This window comes from Anopheles gambiae, chromosome 2 (genome assembly GCF_943734735.2).
Source record: "Anopheles gambiae chromosome 2, idAnoGambNW_F1_1, whole genome shotgun sequence".
In the NCBI taxonomy this organism is placed as follows: Eukaryota; Metazoa; Arthropoda; class Insecta; order Diptera; family Culicidae; genus Anopheles; species Anopheles gambiae.
The window spans coordinates 14,919,131-14,937,597 of NC_064601.1; the positions used below are offsets into that span (position 1 = coordinate 14,919,131).

Here is an 18,467-nt window from a genome sequence, read left to right on the forward strand (position 1 = left end):
AGACTATGTTCCTGTGTTAATTTTAGCGATAAAATAAATGAATTTACAGAAAAAAGATTTCTTTCCGCTGGTTTCTTTCCGCAAGCGTAGAAAAGAACGTCAACTCACGCGGATAGTAAGTACTATTCTTATATCTTACAGTACATGCTTGTTCCATGCAACAACAGTAATGAGCTATAACAGTGCTACACTAACTAACTAACAGCGCTTGCGAGTACTATTTCATTTAAAACGTTAAAACAAAGTAATAATGTAAGAGAGGGATCGTTATCCCCGTCAAAACAAAAAAAAAAAAAGACGCGCTAATACATAATACATGCCCGATGGTCCCTTTCGTTCGTTCTTGCGTAGCAAAACCCAGCGGTCGATAAGCGGGCAGGATCTCTGGCATCCTCGTAGTCACATACAATCTTCCCTTAACTATGCCTGTCTGGAGTGGATAAAATGTTTTTGGAATGTATACATTGCTCTGGAAAATACGGTCTCTGTTTTATCTACAAAAAATGATCACGATCACCATCTTTGTTGGAAGATATATCGCTTTGAGCTGGGATTAGAATGGAATATTAGCTGGCCATTGTGACTGGTTTTGTTTTTTGTATATCGAAAAGAAACACTACAGCTATTGATTAGGCTATAACAACACTGTACGCTAACTAAACCGAATGCACCGAAACACGCCGGCACTACGATCAGTGCCCTTACGCGGTGGCCCTCACCCTAACGGAGCACATCACTAACGCTCCTTTGCTTGCTGTTCTTACGCTTTCTTGGGATTCTCTCTCTTCATCTCTCTCTCTCTCTATCTCTCTCGTTTTCCGGAACAATTGTGTTAAGATATCCTTTTTCGCTTTTAGTCTTTCCCCATAAAAGAATAACTTCTCGCCTCTAGTGCGGCTCTATTTCGTGATGGTGAACGCTGTCGCCGTTTGTGCGTTGGACAGCGTGTTGGCAGCCGTATCCTCGTCCGCAATGCCCTCGATATCTTCCCGCTCCTCCTCCTCGTCGATGATACTGATGTCGTGCAGCGAGGGCCGATGACTTCGCCGCCAGCCTGGAAAATAAAGCAAATACAGTAGCTGGTGGTGGTTCGGAGAGAATGGATTGAAGAGGAGATAAAAAAAAAAACCCAACGCACCCAACGTACCATCCAACGGCTCAAGCTGCTGCTTCGTTTTCTTGAGCAGCTTGGTGCCGGTGACGGATATGAGAATGGCCCCGAGCGGGGCCGTCAGGATGATGCTCAGGATGCACACCATCTTCACTAGCTCGGCGTAGTGGACTTCCTCCTCCGTGCGGTTTTCGTTCGACATGACCGTCTTCAGGGCGACGGGACCGAGGGCGGCCTGTACCGTCGCTTTGGACATCCAGGAAATGGCAACAAAGATCTGGTAATGAGTTAGAGAGAAAGAGAGCGAGATAGCGTTAAAGCTGTTGTCAACAACAAGCAGAAACCTTACCTTCTCCTTGACGTTTAGCTTGTCGCCAAAAGCGATTGCGACCGTTGTCAGGATACGGATCACAGCAACCGCGTAAATGCTACCGACACCGATCGATACGATGTGAGGATCCAGCTCAGCAATCTACGGATAAATAATCGTGGTAAGTAACGTGCGCCGAACTTTAGAACGGGTGTCCCAACCCTCCCTACCTTAATAGACGCGCCCGTAATGCCGAACAGGATCGGTTCGAAGATCATCCAGAAGATTTCGAACGCCGTCGAAACCGGATTGTCCTCCAGCTCCCAGCCCTGCCCGCACCAAAAGTACGACGCAGTGAACGCCGCAAACACTACGCCCAGCGGACCGGCGCCCTCGAAGTGGATCTCCTCACTGCCAAACACGGCCAGCAGTCCGCCCCCGAACAGCATCAGTGTGCGAATCGGCACCACGTACGCATCGCCCGGCTCGGGCACATACTTGCACAGGAAGCCCCACACCACACCGAAACCCAGCCCGCCGATAATGCACACCGGCGCCTGGGCAATCTGCAGCCCGAGGCTTTGCGTGCTGAACATGATGCTCGAGATGATGCCGAACCCGGCCACCGACACTGCGTCGTCGATGCCGGCCACCGCAATGATCAGTGTCGGAATGCCCTTCACCACACCGTACCCCTTGGTGCGCAACCGGAACAGGCAGGGCACGACGACGGCCGGCGACACGGCGCCCACGATCGAGCCGAGCAGGATGCTCCACATCCACGGCAGCTGCAGGAAGAACCGGGCGCACACGGCAATCAGCGAGCACTCGACGAACCACGGGATGAGACCGAGCTTCAGGATGGTTTTGTAGATCTTCTTGAACGCGGTCGGGTCCATCTCTAGCCCGGCTCGGATCAGAATGATTACCAGGGCCAGCTTGCGCAGCTCGGCCGTCACGATCTGGAACTCGCCGTCCAGATTCACCCAGCCGACGTTCTGTGGAGAGTTGGGAAGAGAGGTGAGTAGATTTTTTACAAACCTTAGTGTGCTTAAATCATATAGGAATTATCATAATCTATGTGTCCATTGCGAGCTTATATGGGGTTACTTATTTGCATGCCTTAACTTATTTGCAATAAGAAACCAATCCTAATCAATTATTGCTATCGAGAAACGTTCTTGATGGAAATATAATCTCGACTGTAGTAAGTTGTACCATCAGACCACGCGTACATCCAAAGACGTTTAAAAATGTCTTGAAAATGAAAATAACCTACCTTTTCTTTTGAAACTTGAATCGCTATCGAGAGTGTAATATTTATAAAACAGTGAACCCTCTCTTTTAGCCGGTCTCGTAGTACAGTCGTCAACTCGTACGACTTAACAACATGCCCGTCATGGGTTCAATCCCCAAATAGACCGCACCGCCATACGTAGGACTGACTATCCTGCTATGGGGGGGAATCAATTTGTCACTGAAAGCCAAGCCCACAAGTGGGCACAGGCAGCCCTTGACCGACATCGGTTGTTGAGCCAAAGAAGAAGAAGAAGAAGAACCCTCTCTTATTTGACACCTCTCCAATTTGAAAAACCTCTCTTATTTGAACATTTTCCACAATCCCTTCATTTCCAGTACATTTTTGTCCCTTTAATTTGGAAAACCTCTTATTTGTGTATGGTGTTGCCATGGTTATTGAAAGATTATGCTCAAATTGGCAATCGTGTGCGCAGTTTCTTATAGCAACAGTTAAGGCTGCATACTAAATGTTCTGTCTCTTTCTTGTTTTTATGGACCTTTCATTCACTTTCAATCTCTGTAATTTGAAAACCCCTCTTATTCGACAGTCGCATCGCCTCTCAAATAAGAGAGAGTTGACTGTATTTTGAAAGATTGTAAGAAAGTCTCATTTAGGAATTATTTTAAAATTTATCGTATCTCAAGTCTTCCCAATGTTAACATTTGGCAACATTTTCAGATTAAACAAAATCTAGTTTTATTCACTTTTTACTTCCCATCCTAACAGAGGACATGTTTTCCGTTGATAACACGTTACCCTTATCCTCCATATGCGGTCTCATTGAGCGCGGTGTACTGGCAACAAACTCATTCTGCGCATACGTATCACGGTCTAATGGGCTGATGAGCGCAAATTCGAGCGCAGCATGATACCGAGATGGTTCACGATAAATACCAAACGTTACGTTAGTCGCGAGCCCCGACCCCCGCTCGTCCATCGGTTTAAGTAGATGCAAACCGACCGAGGTTTGCTGCGAAAATGCATATGCAATCAACTCTTCATCAATCTTTCGCACATTCCTTCCTGCCCAGTGCGCAAGGGTCTGTCCGAGCGCTAAGGGGGGAGTGGGTTGAAGATGATTTAATACAATAAGTGTGCCTCCCGTATGCAGAGCGCGTGTACCCTAGCGGTGCCATACAAGCAGCACTAATTTATTATCCGTACAACTCCCTTTCTCTCTCTCTCTCTCTCTGCCAGTCTGTCTGTTCGGCCTAATGAGGCGTCGTCGGAAAGGTCCAGCGATACTACTCTGCCCAACGATTCCTGGAACCCACAGTCTCCATCGGAGACTGGGTGACCTTTTTCGACTGCTCGATCTACAAACACAGTCTGAGCCGATCGATAACTAACGCCCACTGGTGTCAGCTGGGGCAACCATGAGTACTAACTCACCTGGAACAGTATGCCCACCATCAGCATCCCGATCAGCCGAGGCAGCGTCGTTAGGGAGATGAGAAACCCGCCAAAGTTGGCAGCCACTGTTAGCACGACAAGCTGAAACAACTGTCCACCGGGTGCGGCAGTGTCACCGATGATGACAAACGCCGTTATCCATAGTAGTACACCTGCAAGGGGAACAAAACACGTGAACGTTTCTATTGAGCGACCACCGTTCTGTTATCACCACCACCGTACCTATAAGAATGATGGACAGGATACGGGCAAACTGGCGGTAGGACGGACACAACGGATAGGGACACACTTTCTGCCAGCCGGGCGGTTCCCACGAGGGCGTTGTGTACTCCACCCGACATCTCATGCACAGCGAATAGATCCACGACTGCTCCAGCCGGGAGTTATCATAGTCTCGTTCGATCTTTTCCAGCGCCTCCGAGAATGATTGCTTTTTGGCACGACCACCAGCCTCGCCATTGTAGCGATCTAGAATTTGTAACGCAATAGGAATTGGATTACAACTGACTGATCTTCTGAAGCATTTTTTTTTTTCAAGTAGAGCACTTACCGCTGTGAATGGACGAGGTGTCAAAGTTGTTATTGTGCAGGTTACTTTTCCTTCGCGCCGGTCCTTCCTCGGAATGATGCGATTGCTGTGGGATTGTTTGCAAAGAGTTGGTGAAAGGAGGGTCCACCTGAAATATTCACCCAAAAGCAACCACAGCGTTGTGGTACTTACCTGCGATATTTTGCGTTTGTTCTGCTCAAAGCCCAAATTATCGTGACCTAATCGCTCGACGACCGGTTCGGTGATGATGCTGACCTTGCGCTTCGTGTCGCCGCTGGACGACTGGGAGGAAACATTCCCTTCCTCCGAAGGCATCTTGATAATACTGCCGGGAAACGGGAAGGGATTTTGAGGTCAATAAACTAACATTTGGACAATGTTTACAATTGTATGATGTCTTTGTTATATGGTGAAAGAGATAAGCATGTGTAGTGAAACTAATAATAATGATTGACTTCACTATGTCAATGATATTTGCCAGATAGCATAAACCTAAATAAATATTAATATTAATGATATTTCTTGGCTTGATCGTAATTTGAACAAAATATGTATGCAAGAGTGACTTGATGTTGGGGTTGCTCAGATCATATCAGATCAGTCCGCCGTATTCCAACATATTTATTGTTGATTTGTTTATTTGAATTTTTGTATTGTCTGCCACCCAGGGTTTCACAATATATAATACTTAATAGCTAGGGAAGGAGGAAGAAAAAATTATGATGGGAGAAAATAGATAGGGATGATATTCGGAGCGACGGGAACATGAGCGGGACAAACGAACGTGATAGTCAAACTCGATTAAATGAAGCGCAGGCTCTTGAGAAGGGATCATTCTGGACAAAAACTGATCGACGGGAAGGGATGTGTATGGGAGGTCTGTCACGGAGACAACGGGATGGACCATACGATGGAATGGAACGAGCCTTGATGTTAATCTATCCCATCTTACGGCAGCGGAGAGGATAGGAAGGAACAGGAGTATTAAAAACCGTGCAGAAATCTACGAATTGCGATACGCGTAAATTTCCTCTGTACCCTGTCTAATCTCTACATAGCAGTTTCTACAGCTGGAGTCTATACCACACTAGCATCATTTAGAAAAGAGCGATCCTAGCAACAGTACAATGCCTTCAACCAAAGAGCGGGTCACGAATCTCGGAGCCCATCCGAGTAATGGGACCCAACTGCTTATTCGCTGTGATGACTACATGATCTATCTGGGTGATAAATGAGAGACACACGTCTTCAAGCCAACCATTACAACTGCCATGTTAATCTTTTGGAGATTAATCAATAAAACATATGCAGTATCGTTCTCATACGTTCCAAAAACAAAATTTAAACATTCATATATACCTTAGTGTATTAAGTATTATATTAATATTCTAATACTTCACGGAAATATTGAAAGAAAAATATGAAAATATTCATTGCTAGAATAATATGACAGATGGTATGAAATGACAACGATTAGATAAAACAAACATTATTGCAAGCAGTGATTCACGAAAACGGCCATAACGGACACGAGTAAGTGCTAGGGAAATTTTAGTACGCGATAAGATTGAAAGTGTAGATGATTCACAGGTGGACGATTTTACTATAACATGGTTCAAACCGACAGTGGACTATTCCACACGTTTTACCTTGAGAATATTACACGGGATAGTAACGACTGATGTTTACACAATAACCTGAGTTGCCTTAAGCTCTGCAGATTTCCAAACTAGCTCTGATAATGAGCTTGAGTTGCAGATAAATACGTGATCTAGCAATAAAGCCACGCGATACCGACAGTCTAAGAACTCATGTTTTGTTTATTCCATTTGTTATTGCCTATTGAAACACGTTTACCAAACACACTTATTAAATATAACCCAAGGAGACCGTTGGGGTTTCATGCTTGTAATGGAGTGTTTTGCCACGCCGTCCAGCGATTAGCGCCCGGAAGGCCGCATGAGTTCAACATCTCCGAAACAAGTTGCTCAGGTTGATTGTAAATCGCTACCGGTTGCGCACCCGTTTTGCAATAGAAATATGAGTTCATTTCTCCAATCGTTCCATCGCATGAAACATTTCGCCCATGTTTACACCCCCAATCAATGCCAAAAGGTCAACTGCGGGCGGGTGAGAAGATGCACTAATAAGTCAGTTCCAGCCTTCCACGACCAAACGACCGACCCCCCCACAGGCACAAAGCGATCCAAGCGCCCAGATATCTCTGATTGATTGGAAATCAGACATTAGCATCGTTGTACGTGTGTGTGTATACGTGTGCTTGTATGCGTGCGTGTGTCGTTTAAGTTCCGCCCAACCACGTGGCACCGGGATGCTATCGACCGCGGGATGCTGCTACTCCGCTCCCCGCGTTGCAAACCGAAACAAACGGCGTTCGCCGTTGCACCGGAGGCGCACGAGTTCAGCTGCACGCTTGCCGTGAGCCGTGGAATTCGAACAATCGGCCCCGGGCCACCCTTTGTTTGACGCTTCAACAATAATTATTGTTTCAGGCGGGTAGCCGCAATGTGCCCGCCGCCGTGCGTCTAATGAGTGCTGCCGACTGGCCGGGGTGTGGATGAGAAATTAAATGCCATCCGTGCGGACTTGGGGCGGAGGGTTTTGGATATGCGATGCTGTTGGGTTTCCGCGCTGCTGTTACAAACGCTCCAAAGTTTGGTGTAATTCTTGCAGTGCTAAACACAGAAGGGAGTAGATGCATAAAACTCCGCTCAGTACATCATATCCGCTAGATTGTCGCATACCGATGTCTAGCACCGTCTGCTGACGGAAGCTTTATCAAGACGCTCTCCGAACAATGGGCCGTCTAGTGCCGAGAAAAGCCGGTTTGATCGTCAAAGTTCGAGGGCATTGGGTCGAGTTGCTCCACATGCGTCATTTCTATGTGCGCCGAATGCACCCCCGTGCCTATCAAGCAGAGGGATGTAGCGATGTGCGTTTGTTCTGTCGAATTGTTAATCTCCCATCGTTCGCTCGTTCGCTCGTTGGATCACATTCCGTGACCATCTTCTCTCATCCCACCCTGTACCCCACGGGGGGAGGCGGGATGATACGAAGATTACAGCGATACTTATCATTTGCCATTAGAGCGAATCATTTGCTACTTAGCCTTACGATTCAGATTGCTTCTGGTAAAAGGGGCGGAACTAGGCACTGGGTGGCTGGACTAGGCACTGCATCTTCGACGCGCGCCAGTCAAATGATGTTAATCGAAGGGCATCTTTCAGTGCACTAGAAATCATCTTGATAGCAGCTTATTTTACGAAAAAATACAAACACATTCACCACTGACATCTACTAAAGCTACAATGTGTCCAAAAGTCCCATAGATACCACTCCATATGCTTACCTTCGGGAACTACAAACAAACAATCCACTAAAACTAGGTCTAGGACGACGGACCATTGATTAGCATGTCAATTGGCCGATAAGACGCCGTACCTCGGAAAAACGCCGTCCCGTCCCCACCGTACTAGGAGGTGATAATGCTGAAAACAATCGCCATAACTAATAGGCGTCACATTACCAAATCTGGGCCGATGCCACCACTCGCAGTTCTGATTGACAAGTTTAGCTCCAGCAAACCATCTACACACACAGCGGGGTCTCCAATCTTCTCATCTCTCATCCTATTACGATTGTTGACACACGGTGCGCGATCGTGTCACCCTCTGTAACAACCACCCATCCCACCCCACCATACATTTGTGTTTGCATGGGGTGGCATCGTGTCACACAAATAGTCGCACACGATCGCAACTGCCTTCCAATTTATTTGCGTATCCAGTTACGAGTCACGAGCGCGTCCACGTCCGTTTGCTGTTTCAGTTTGTACTGTGCTTTTTTAAACTCGATCAGATCAGCGCGAATAGAAATCGCATCCCGATTATGAGGGGCATCCGATGGGCTGGACAGATAGGCGCTAATTGAATCAACACATGTGAAGCGGGGTAAACAGTGCCGCCTCCACGCTTAACCGTGCTCTACCTGAATGGGAGCTATACTTGTTGGTCACTTTTCGCAACGAGGAGGATCTGTCCACATGTGTGGAATTAGGGTTTTCATTTTAGCCAACATTGAACCCTATGGAAAACCCGCGCCACCGGACCAAGAAGCTGTCAACGGTGAGAATAACAAAAAAAGTGCTATTAACAGGTAGTCTATTTATGTTTCCAATTCGCACGACTGCTTTGCACGTCACGCGAAACCTCCGTTTTAATTGGTATGTCATAAACAAGTTACCTAAGAATGGGAGCGATTTGCACGATTTGGGGAGTCCCCTCCAAACAGATGGGTGATGCTCTTGCAGAACAGGCACATTGTGGTAATTAACATTGTGGTGAAAACTATATCTTTATTGAATTCTGCCTCCATGATCGGTATGATGGAAGTAAGATATTTGTAACACATCGATCGACAACTACAATTCACTTGTCATTATTTGCATGCTTATTTCACATACCGTCGCGTGCTTTGCGGATTGGCACAAAAAATAAACCCTTCGGAAAGGAGCAGTAGACCCTGCCGAACACCGAACACGTGTCGATCGTGTCCCTCAACCAGCGAACCCCTTCTGGACAGGCGGCACGGTGATAAACGGTTCACTGTTCATCATCGCGTCATGCGAGTCATGTGAGTCACGACATCAAACTTACCGCCCGGTCGGCCCCCGTACACTAGGCCGAGCTACCGGTGTAGCGATGATGAAGATGATGATGATGATGATTACGATGATGAGGGTCTGGCACAGGCATGGTCAATGTGATAAGTATGCTAAAAGGTGTCTCGACCAGACTCGACAGTACACACGGGTTTACCCCGGGTCGGTAAACCGATGGTAAAAGTCCAACGCATTCTAGAAAGCGGATGTTAGCAGCAAGTGGGCGTGTGAGTGTGAAAAGCCTCATCTTTTTAGAAACAATGCTCAATTTATGTGTCTTGCAGTTTTGTTTTTCATTTTTGTTGAGGGATTTTCCTTTCAGCATCAAGACATCAGAACTCCCTTGCGATCGACATCAGCTTTGCTATGTGTCTTGCTGGTGAGTGTCAAATCATACGCATCCTTCTAATCATGGTCACGATCACGATTTGCACCCGCAAATCGATCGTAGTACGTCACAAGCTCCCTCCACCACGATGCCCGTTTGGTGGTGTCGGACGGACAATAAAATCGTACAATTAAAGGTGACATAATCCAATCTCAGTGCTTCGCCTGGGCCGGGGGAAAACGGCCAACCAATAACTGACACGAGCGCACGCTCTCCACTAACGTCAATCGCTAATCGGCACCGAGCGCCATACAGGTCAGTGGTTAATCGATCGTTTGCAGCCATCAGACCGGATGAAACAGACATTCGGCAACACATAAAGGCGGACTAGGTTCTCTGCCAAAGGAAGCGCAGTAATGAAATGTATGCTAAGAACTATTTCTTAGATAAAATGCGTTCCATTCTGAGTGGTTTCTGACGCTGTGTAGCGTGAATTATGAGTATGTATTCCATTTTGCTCCGAATGAGAATCTTCTGAACATTTTCGTTGTTGATCTTGTTTTGCTAAGATATGAGACATCTACCCATTAAACTTCATTACGTATACTTCAGCGAATCGTTGGACTTCCAAAACATCCAGTCTTATGATTTTCAAATTTGTGGATTTCGCGGATTATGAAAATCGGAAAAATCCTAATTGAAGCTCTTGTAATGTCTACGATATGTCCAGTGGCATCCCTTCCGCATTCAGAGAACATACACTTCCAACACATCTGTCAAGCTAAACGCCCATTACTGCGCGTGATGTAACACCACCGTTAATAGCACGCTAACTGCATCTGAAAGGACGGAAAGGACTGGCTATGTTTGAGAGCTGCTCAGCATAATACGTCTGTTTACCAAACCATTACCTCACTGACGCACGCACAGAACAGCTGGTATACGGAAAAGGGATGAAAGCTTTTAACACCTCGCCAACCAACAGCCACCAACTAACATCGCTTGAACTTGATCGCATTGCGGTTGGGGGCGCACGGATCATATGCTGGTGGTCATTGAACGGCCGCTTACGTCATGTCGTACAAATTGTTGTTCAAAGCCCCAGCTATCAAACCAACAACATAATTAGAGCAGTGGGACAACAACAAATAAATCTATTGACTCCATTAGCCCGTCCACTCAATTGTGCGTTGCAAAGCGATTCACGCCTGGGCCAGATCAGGATCAATTACAAGTTCAGTTAGTGAGCAAGCAATTGGTTTAGGTTCGGCTGGCGCCAATGTAACAATTCGTTTGGCTTTTTTCCGGTTCCGTCCTGTTTGGGTTTAGATCCTCCCTTCTATGCTTATGCGTATGCTCGTGACAATAGGCGTGTGTGAACTTTGCTGCTTTGCCATCATACTGTCCACTTGTCCGGTCGCGTGATGATCGCGTGCAAAATTCCATCCTATCGCAGGGAGCTTTTCTGACCTCCAAAGGGGCCACACCAAGCGGATGATTCAGCTCATCAGAGGAATTCGCATTGATGGTGCAGCGGCTACGGCCTAGGCAACCTGATAGATTGTTTGTTGGGCAAATGTTTGTTAAATTAAGTGTGTCCCATTCGACTCAATTGAGACAAAAACCCTCTTCTATCTAACAAACAACACATGTCCCATTTGGACATAAAATGTGTACATGTGATTTGTTTATGGAGGCATGAAATGCTGGTACGAAACTCTTGACAGATAAGAAAGGACAACAAAAACATATCACATCACTTACACCCCGCAGCAGTAAACATCCTTCATCGTTCATTAAAGGGCGCTACGCTACAGCTGAAATGATTGTGCCGGGGGGCATAATAATGTTAAGCAAAAGAAAAAAAAAACAGATCTGCAGCAACTGCACGTTGGTACATTAATATTATTTTCACTCTGCTTATGGAGTGCCGGACTGGAAATCATTATCAAACCCACCCAATCGAGAGTGGCAGATCTGTGCGTACCGTACCATCCGACTGCACCATCGTTAGAAGATTTATGGACGCGCATTTCGTCACCCATCGCCAACGAATGACAGGTTCACCGGGGAGGTTTTTTTGTCGTTGTTGTTATTCCCCCAGTGGCATCTGTCTGCAGAAAATCTCACCAGATGTGAGGTTGAGAGTTGCTGCACCGCTAGAAAAGGCATTCCTGGCGAACACGTTACCATTGCGTGCTCAAGACATGTTTTCATTCCATTTTAAGCTAATTGTTTCGCGTTTCGATCGTTCGATCGTTCGACCGGCGAAGCAAACGATCAAACCACCGCCGTTTGGGGACAGTGGTGCATGTAGTTGTCAGAGCAACCGTTACACTGCTGGCCCTTCCACCACCCGCCACATGATAAGCTTTTCACCATTAATAAGCGGCAGAATTTAATAAATCAATTAAAAGTTAATCAATTAATCAAAGCTTCATAATTGCCATGGCGCGCACAGACAAACACGGCCACGGGTGGTTTGCTGTTGATAACGGGCCGGAATGGCGGACAGGTGTCGAGAACGGAGAGGGATGGGAAGGCATTGATTTAGGAGCAGCGAATGCGCAATTAAAAGCGACTGTGCACCCTTCCGTCTGGCGTCTGGCCCGAGGTTCTATGCGTAGAGAATCGCTCCAGCCGTCTTGGCGTTGCTGATATAACGCGCATTCAACATGACACCTCTTCCGTCCTGCCTAACTACTGCTACTGCGGCTACTGCAATGGTGGTAGTAGTGGCCCGATCGTACCATTTTTGGCATGAGCCAAGGACGCTGTAAAAAGTTTCCACGAACCCCGATGCGATGCGACCGGTGGAATGCAAACAAACGGCAATGAAATTATCAATTCATACACACACGCACCCCTTGTGTCTATATGTCGATGGTGGGTTTAAGGTGTTGTGATCATTTGTGAACGCTCTCGGTATGTAGTGTTATGCAGTTCTGTGATGCGATGGCTGTATTGTAGAATAGTTTTGAGGTTTGCGGCAAATATTAAATGTAACACATTCGGCACAGGATGAAGATATGAACGAGTTCATAGCTATTCAGGATATGGCAGCTTTAAGCACTATCCATATCCAAGGACAAAACATTATCCAGAACCAGTAAAAAGGGTTATCCAGGTTTTGTTGATGTGAAAGTTTTAGGTCAGGTTAAACTTTAAATCAGCTAATGTCATAGTATTTATGACTTGGATTTAGGAAATATCATTGTTTTAAGTTTTCCGTCAATCCTATTTCTTCAAATTGATAATTCGCATTATTGTGTCAAAAGAATCATATCAAGTCTTTAATTTGCAAACATAAGTTCTTTAGTAGTATAACCGTACGAATCATGTATCCGTCCAAGGATCATGAAATCATCATCATCCCGATTTAAGGGGGCTTCTTAACAAGGGGACATCGTAACAATATATTTAAAATACATTCTTCGAAGAATTTTGGAAAATTAATTTCTTGGTCGGCAAACATTCAAAAATTGTAGAATACGGTAATAGACAAAACAAATGTGGAGCATCCATGAATCCTAAAAAAACCTCGTAACAATAGACCTTAAATTCAATGGAAAATTACAAGCTTTTATATTTTTTTGCAATTTCCAATATGTAATGTAATGTAGCTTAAACCAGGGGTCTCCAAACCACGGCCCGCGGGCCGCATGCGGCCCTCAAGAGCCTGTAATGCGGCCCGCGATGGTTTTGTAATGGTTAAAATAAATAGCTTTTTTTTACTAAATCATCAAAATTCAAATTTTTCATTCATTTTCAAGAAGAAAATCAAGTTTCGATAAAAGAAAGATGTACGAATTTGATATATTCAATTTATATTTTTTAATTAAAACGAGATTTGAAATTTCACCTATTGTCAAGGTAGCGTCTAAATGGCCCTCAACAACGTTAAGTTTGAAGCAATGCGGCCCGCGAATTAAAAAGTTTGGAGACCCCTGGCTAAAAACAATACAAAAACCCATCAATAACAAAACTCCATTTCAAGCCGCAATATAATTTCTACGACAATACGAATTGGCTGCCAATTTAATTAGCAACGTTGCACAAATATTTCGCAATGTAAAACAACAACAAAACGCTCCCTTACAACCTTGAGACAAAGTGCGTGCGAGTTCACGAACATCATCACCTTCCGTCCCTTTGGGTCATTCCCACCGGGGCAAGCTACACGATGATCAGATGATCGCCACCCGGCACGCACCGTTCACTTGACGCACTTCAGGCTGTTTCGGGCGACCAAAATCGTGCTGCAGGTGCAAAGAGGGGTGCATCAGAACCACACCCCCCCTCTCCCCATGTTTTTGCACTACACACGGTGCCCCCACCTGCTGTCCCTTGCTGGGGTTGCTACTGAGCGCAGCGCAGACACCCGACCCAACCCGGTCAGCCGTGGGAATTGTTCTCACCAATCAACGACTTGCCACTGCACTTGGATGGCAGCGGCGGAGGTGGCGGCGGAGAGAGTTGCTCACCCGATCGATTCCAAATTCGATCGCACCGCATGATCGTTTGCGGACGTTTTTTGCGGACAGTGGGGGGAGGGCCAGTGGCGAGAGGGTTACGAAAAGAATGCAAATGATGAGCACGCGAGTGCTGGATGCAGGATTTTAGATGCGGTGAAACGAGAAGGGAGAACAATCTACTACTACTACTATTACTACTACTACTACTATTAGTACTGCTGGTCGATTGCGCAGCTGTGTATAATTACGTTTTCTTCATGATTTCGCTCCGGGAGCGCTCCGGCTCCGGCACAAAACAAAAAAAACTGCGGGCAGGTTCCGGGTTGTACGCCGATACCAAGCTCACACGTGCAGGGCAGGTGCCGGCGGGAGATGCGGTCGTTCCAAATCTCACACACAAAGCTCACTTGCCCGTTTGCCGTGGCCGTTTAGAGCGAATCTCGCCCGAGTTATTAGCAGCGGCGGCAGCAGCAACCAGCAGCAGGTAACGATGATGATGGGGATATTCGGTACCCTCGGGAGCTGTCACGAGCTCGCGCCGGTGATGGAGGACGAGCGCGCGAAACGTCCGACAGCTATGCACGCGCCACAACAACCACTTGAACCTGTGTAGCCCGGATGCGCACCGGGGCAGAAAACTGGACGGCTAGAAACACAGTGCTGGGTGGGTGGGTGGGTGATAATCTGGGACACTTGCCGTTGTCGCTTGCTCACAATTGAACAATTTGCTGTTTTTTTTTTTAAAGCTCCAGCACACTTCACCTTGGTCCCCTGTGAGGCTTTGTACGCGAAAGCGCCGCACTTGTAGAATTGGATCAAAATAGTACAGCAAGCAATAAACAGTAATTATCACTCTTACGACCGATTAGGACACTTTTCTTTGCACCCAAAATTTGTATCACGCCTTTCCGCCACCACTACCACTATGCGTTTTTTTCCGGGCTGCGTTTTATCCTTGCGCAACCGTCACCGCAAGCGTTCGAAATGCTCTGCTGGCAGGAAGATGTGGCAGGACGATTGGCTTCCCTAGCAACGCGCTAGCTGCTCTGTTCGCACTGCCGATCTCATCAAATAGCGCTCTCTTTCTCTCTCTCTCACTCCCTGTATAACGAGCACTTCTCGCACGAACCCGACGACGAATTGCAACCGACTATTGTGGATCGCCGACACGGTACCCTTATTTATAAACTAGAACCAAACACCCGCGTCCAACTAATTGGTGATGTTTTATTGTTCTTAACCCTTCCTCCCGCGCTGTTTTAAATGGCGGACCGTGGCACAACCCCTCCAACGCCACATTCTCAGCCACTCGCTTCTCTCCACCACATCAGTAACGCGCGTGAGGTAACCCTATCCCCCCCCGGGTCCTCGGTCCGGTCTCAGCCGAATACACTCTCGACCCTCCCGCTCGATCGATTCGTTTCGAGCGTGCTGGCCAGCAGTAAGCTGTTCGCGGTTCGATTCGCGAGCTTAGGCCGCGAGCTTCGGCCAGATCGGAGTCTGCCGGCCCCAAAACTGTCCACTCCTGTCGTACCGAATGGTGCGCGACCGATCCGAGCGTGTGAGGATGAGTGCGCAGTAGTAGTAGTAGTAGCGGTGACGCACACTCTCCGGAACTGTGGCCAAGGGAAGGGAATTTATGTCACGACGAAACGGCACGGCCGCCTCACACAACCAAACCGAAAGACATAATCAGAGCTGACCGGGCGCTGATCGTCTCGCCCCCCTCTAACAGTCTCACTCCCGCGGGACTGGTTCGAGTTTTTCCTCCCGCCCGCCAGCGACAAAGTCGTCTAATATGGGCATCAGCACAGCTCATGAATAAATATGTTACTGCAAAGCTTCTCGTCTGTGTTCGCCAGCCACCCGCCAGAATCACGCAGGAGTTTTGGAGCAAGTGCATCGCGATGGAACCGGTGCCGCTGCACCTCCAACAGACTGGTGCCTAATCAAAAGCCTCCTTTTTTGTGGTTGAATTTAACATTGTGACCACTTGTACCTGGTGGTACAGGTGGTGGTGGTCCGAACGCACTTTGCCCACTGTCACAATCCACCACGTCCACGACACACTGGATCGCTAAAGCGCGGTGAAAGTGAACATGTGATCGCGCGTAAGGAGCAGCATTCAAACGCTCCTCCTCCACACATGAGCTAGCCAGCTATTTGTAAGCGATGGCGATGTTCGCGTTTACATCAATTAATATCGAATCGTAATATCGGAACTGCGATAAGGCCGTGTAACCCACAGCCGTTCGTTTTTCCCTTCCAGGCCGCCGGCTTCGAAGGCTCTGCCCCTGAACAGCAGACCATTAATAATCGATCATACTTGCTGCAAACACGCTGTGTAGAGTGTTGAGGGTGAGTGCCAATGGCCAATTATGTTGTACTATCGCCCGGCAAAACAAGCAACACACAGCCCGATTGATTGGATGAAATCAACTGTCACGCGATCATCGGTCTTAATTGAATGGTGATAATATTGGGCAATTGATCACCTACGGATTGCGGGGTTTTAAAGGTTCTTCCGGCATCTTTTTTATCGATATTGTAACAGCTTAATCATCCACATTGCAGTGCAGACATTTTTGGGCTAATTTTAGGACTATGACGGCTACTGCATGCAACAAATCGTGTACCCAGGTCCAAGCAAAGCCAGCTTCGGGGCCGTTTTCTTTTTCTCTCTCTCCACCCAATGGTGTCACACAGACGCTAGCACGTACGTCCAATTGTCCGCAAAGGCCGCCTGCTGTGCTTATGTGCATTCTTGTGCATGTGTGTTGTGGGGGGGGGGGGGGGGGGCACATCGCAGTGCCCCAGATGAGCTGCGGGAGCAAATCACGGAGTCAAGATCGAAATCATTCGCTACGCCTCCCCAGACCGGATTCCTACGACCCTCCCCCGTTGACCGGAAGGGGAGGGAGTGGATGAGACAAACGGGAAAGGCGGCTCTGCTCTAAATGAGAGATGCACCGAGAGATGCAAATTACAGGCAAAAGTATGCGTGGCGTACCGTGGCCCTCCACTGTCTAGGAAGCATCGGCGGGTAGGAATCGTAAGCGGTAGGAAGTGCAACATTGCAACATAACACACATATCACAGCAAAATGTGGAGCAAACATATGTTGGTGTAAATGAGGGAGAAAGAAGTACTATATGTACCAGGCTTCAACGCATCTACTTGAAAACCCCTCCAAACACTCAAAAGGTTACTAAGGGAGGGAACTCCCATTGCGACACGTGACAGCGACCGTGCGTTCGCGGGGTTCCGCGCACAGATTTGTAGGGTCGTCATATTGTCTAATTTTCTTCAATTTCGTATCCCTTTCCGGGCACACCAAGTAGTGCAAAATTCCACACCATCCAACCGCAAGCACAAGCGCACAACACTGGCAACTGGTATGTAAATGACGAAGTTAACGGTAATGTGATGATAATGTGTTGATGATGATGATGATGATGATGATGTGGGTAACAATAACTACTGCTGCTGGTGCAGTTCAAAGAAGAAAGCGCAAACTAACCTGTAACCCTCTTTCGGGTCACTGTTTCCGTCACTTTGCGTTGCCTCACTAAGTCCGCAATTTGGCAAAATGGGATTCGGGATGGGTTTTGCTGCCGGAATCTTCCACTATTCCCTGTCACTCATGTACACACACATTCAACGCTAGTCACCACACAAGCACAGCACGTTTCACCACACCACCACACTGCACTGGTACTTTGTACGGTTGAAGGAACTGTGTTTGGGGGAGAAAGGGAATAACAGAGAAATATTGCTGTAAAAGAATGGTAAGACCGATAGAAGCGATCATCTGCACGCTGTCTAACGATGCATTCGACAAGCTTTCGATCACTATTCCGTTTTACACTAAACAATACATTGAAGAAAGGCACCATTACATTTTAAAACCTTTTCCCCATAGAAAGCTACTAAACAACTAACACACACATTCATGCCCAGTTCCACACAGACAGCATAACGGCTAGCAGGGTTGAACAAACAATGCACACTCTAATTTGGGGGAAAACACATCCCGCGGCCCCAAAACAACAACACCTGTCCGGATCCCCACGAGCACCAGACGACCCAGACCCGGTAGTGCGGAAGGAGGGAAATTATTGCCCGCCCTCCCCTACATTAACATACGACTGGCTAACGTGACCACCGCGCGATCGCTCCAACACACAACAAAGCGCGCCTAGACCCGGCGTCTGACGGCGACCGTCTTCGCAAGACTTCTAAAAAGCGTCTTCATTTGGCGACACGCTTTTATACCCGCCGCGGCCGGGCCCGGTCCCT

The 18,467-nt window shown here is 47.3% G+C and overlaps 1 protein-coding gene across 7 annotated transcripts; it reads right to left on the reverse strand.

The window, feature by feature from the left end:
- Nucleotides 1-113: 113 nt before the first annotated feature.
- On the reverse strand, nt 114-18,467 carry LOC1281378 (sodium/hydrogen exchanger 9B2). Of its 7 annotated transcripts, none has more exons than XM_061640823.1 (10): nt 18,315-18,467; nt 17,689-17,904; nt 4,856-5,009; nt 4,685-4,769; nt 4,357-4,602; nt 4,114-4,286; nt 1,652-2,419; nt 1,461-1,583; nt 1,148-1,388; nt 114-1,054 (listed from the first exon to the last, which is right to left on the reverse strand). In XM_061640823.1, exons 3-10 carry the CDS (start codon nt 4,997-4,999, stop codon nt 900-902), a joined length of 1,935 nt encoding a protein of 644 aa, XP_061496807.1. In that variant the 5' UTR covers nt 5,000-5,009; nt 17,689-17,904; nt 18,315-18,467; the 3' UTR covers nt 114-899. The 7 variants fall into 7 exon arrangements, with proteins under 7 accessions (XP_061496807.1, XP_320946.3, XP_061496806.1 ...); XM_320946.6 differs by having other exon boundaries at nt 1,139-1,388; nt 18,315-18,466; XM_061640822.1 differs by lacking the exon at nt 18,315-18,467 and adding an exon at nt 18,117-18,226 and having other exon boundaries at nt 1,139-1,388.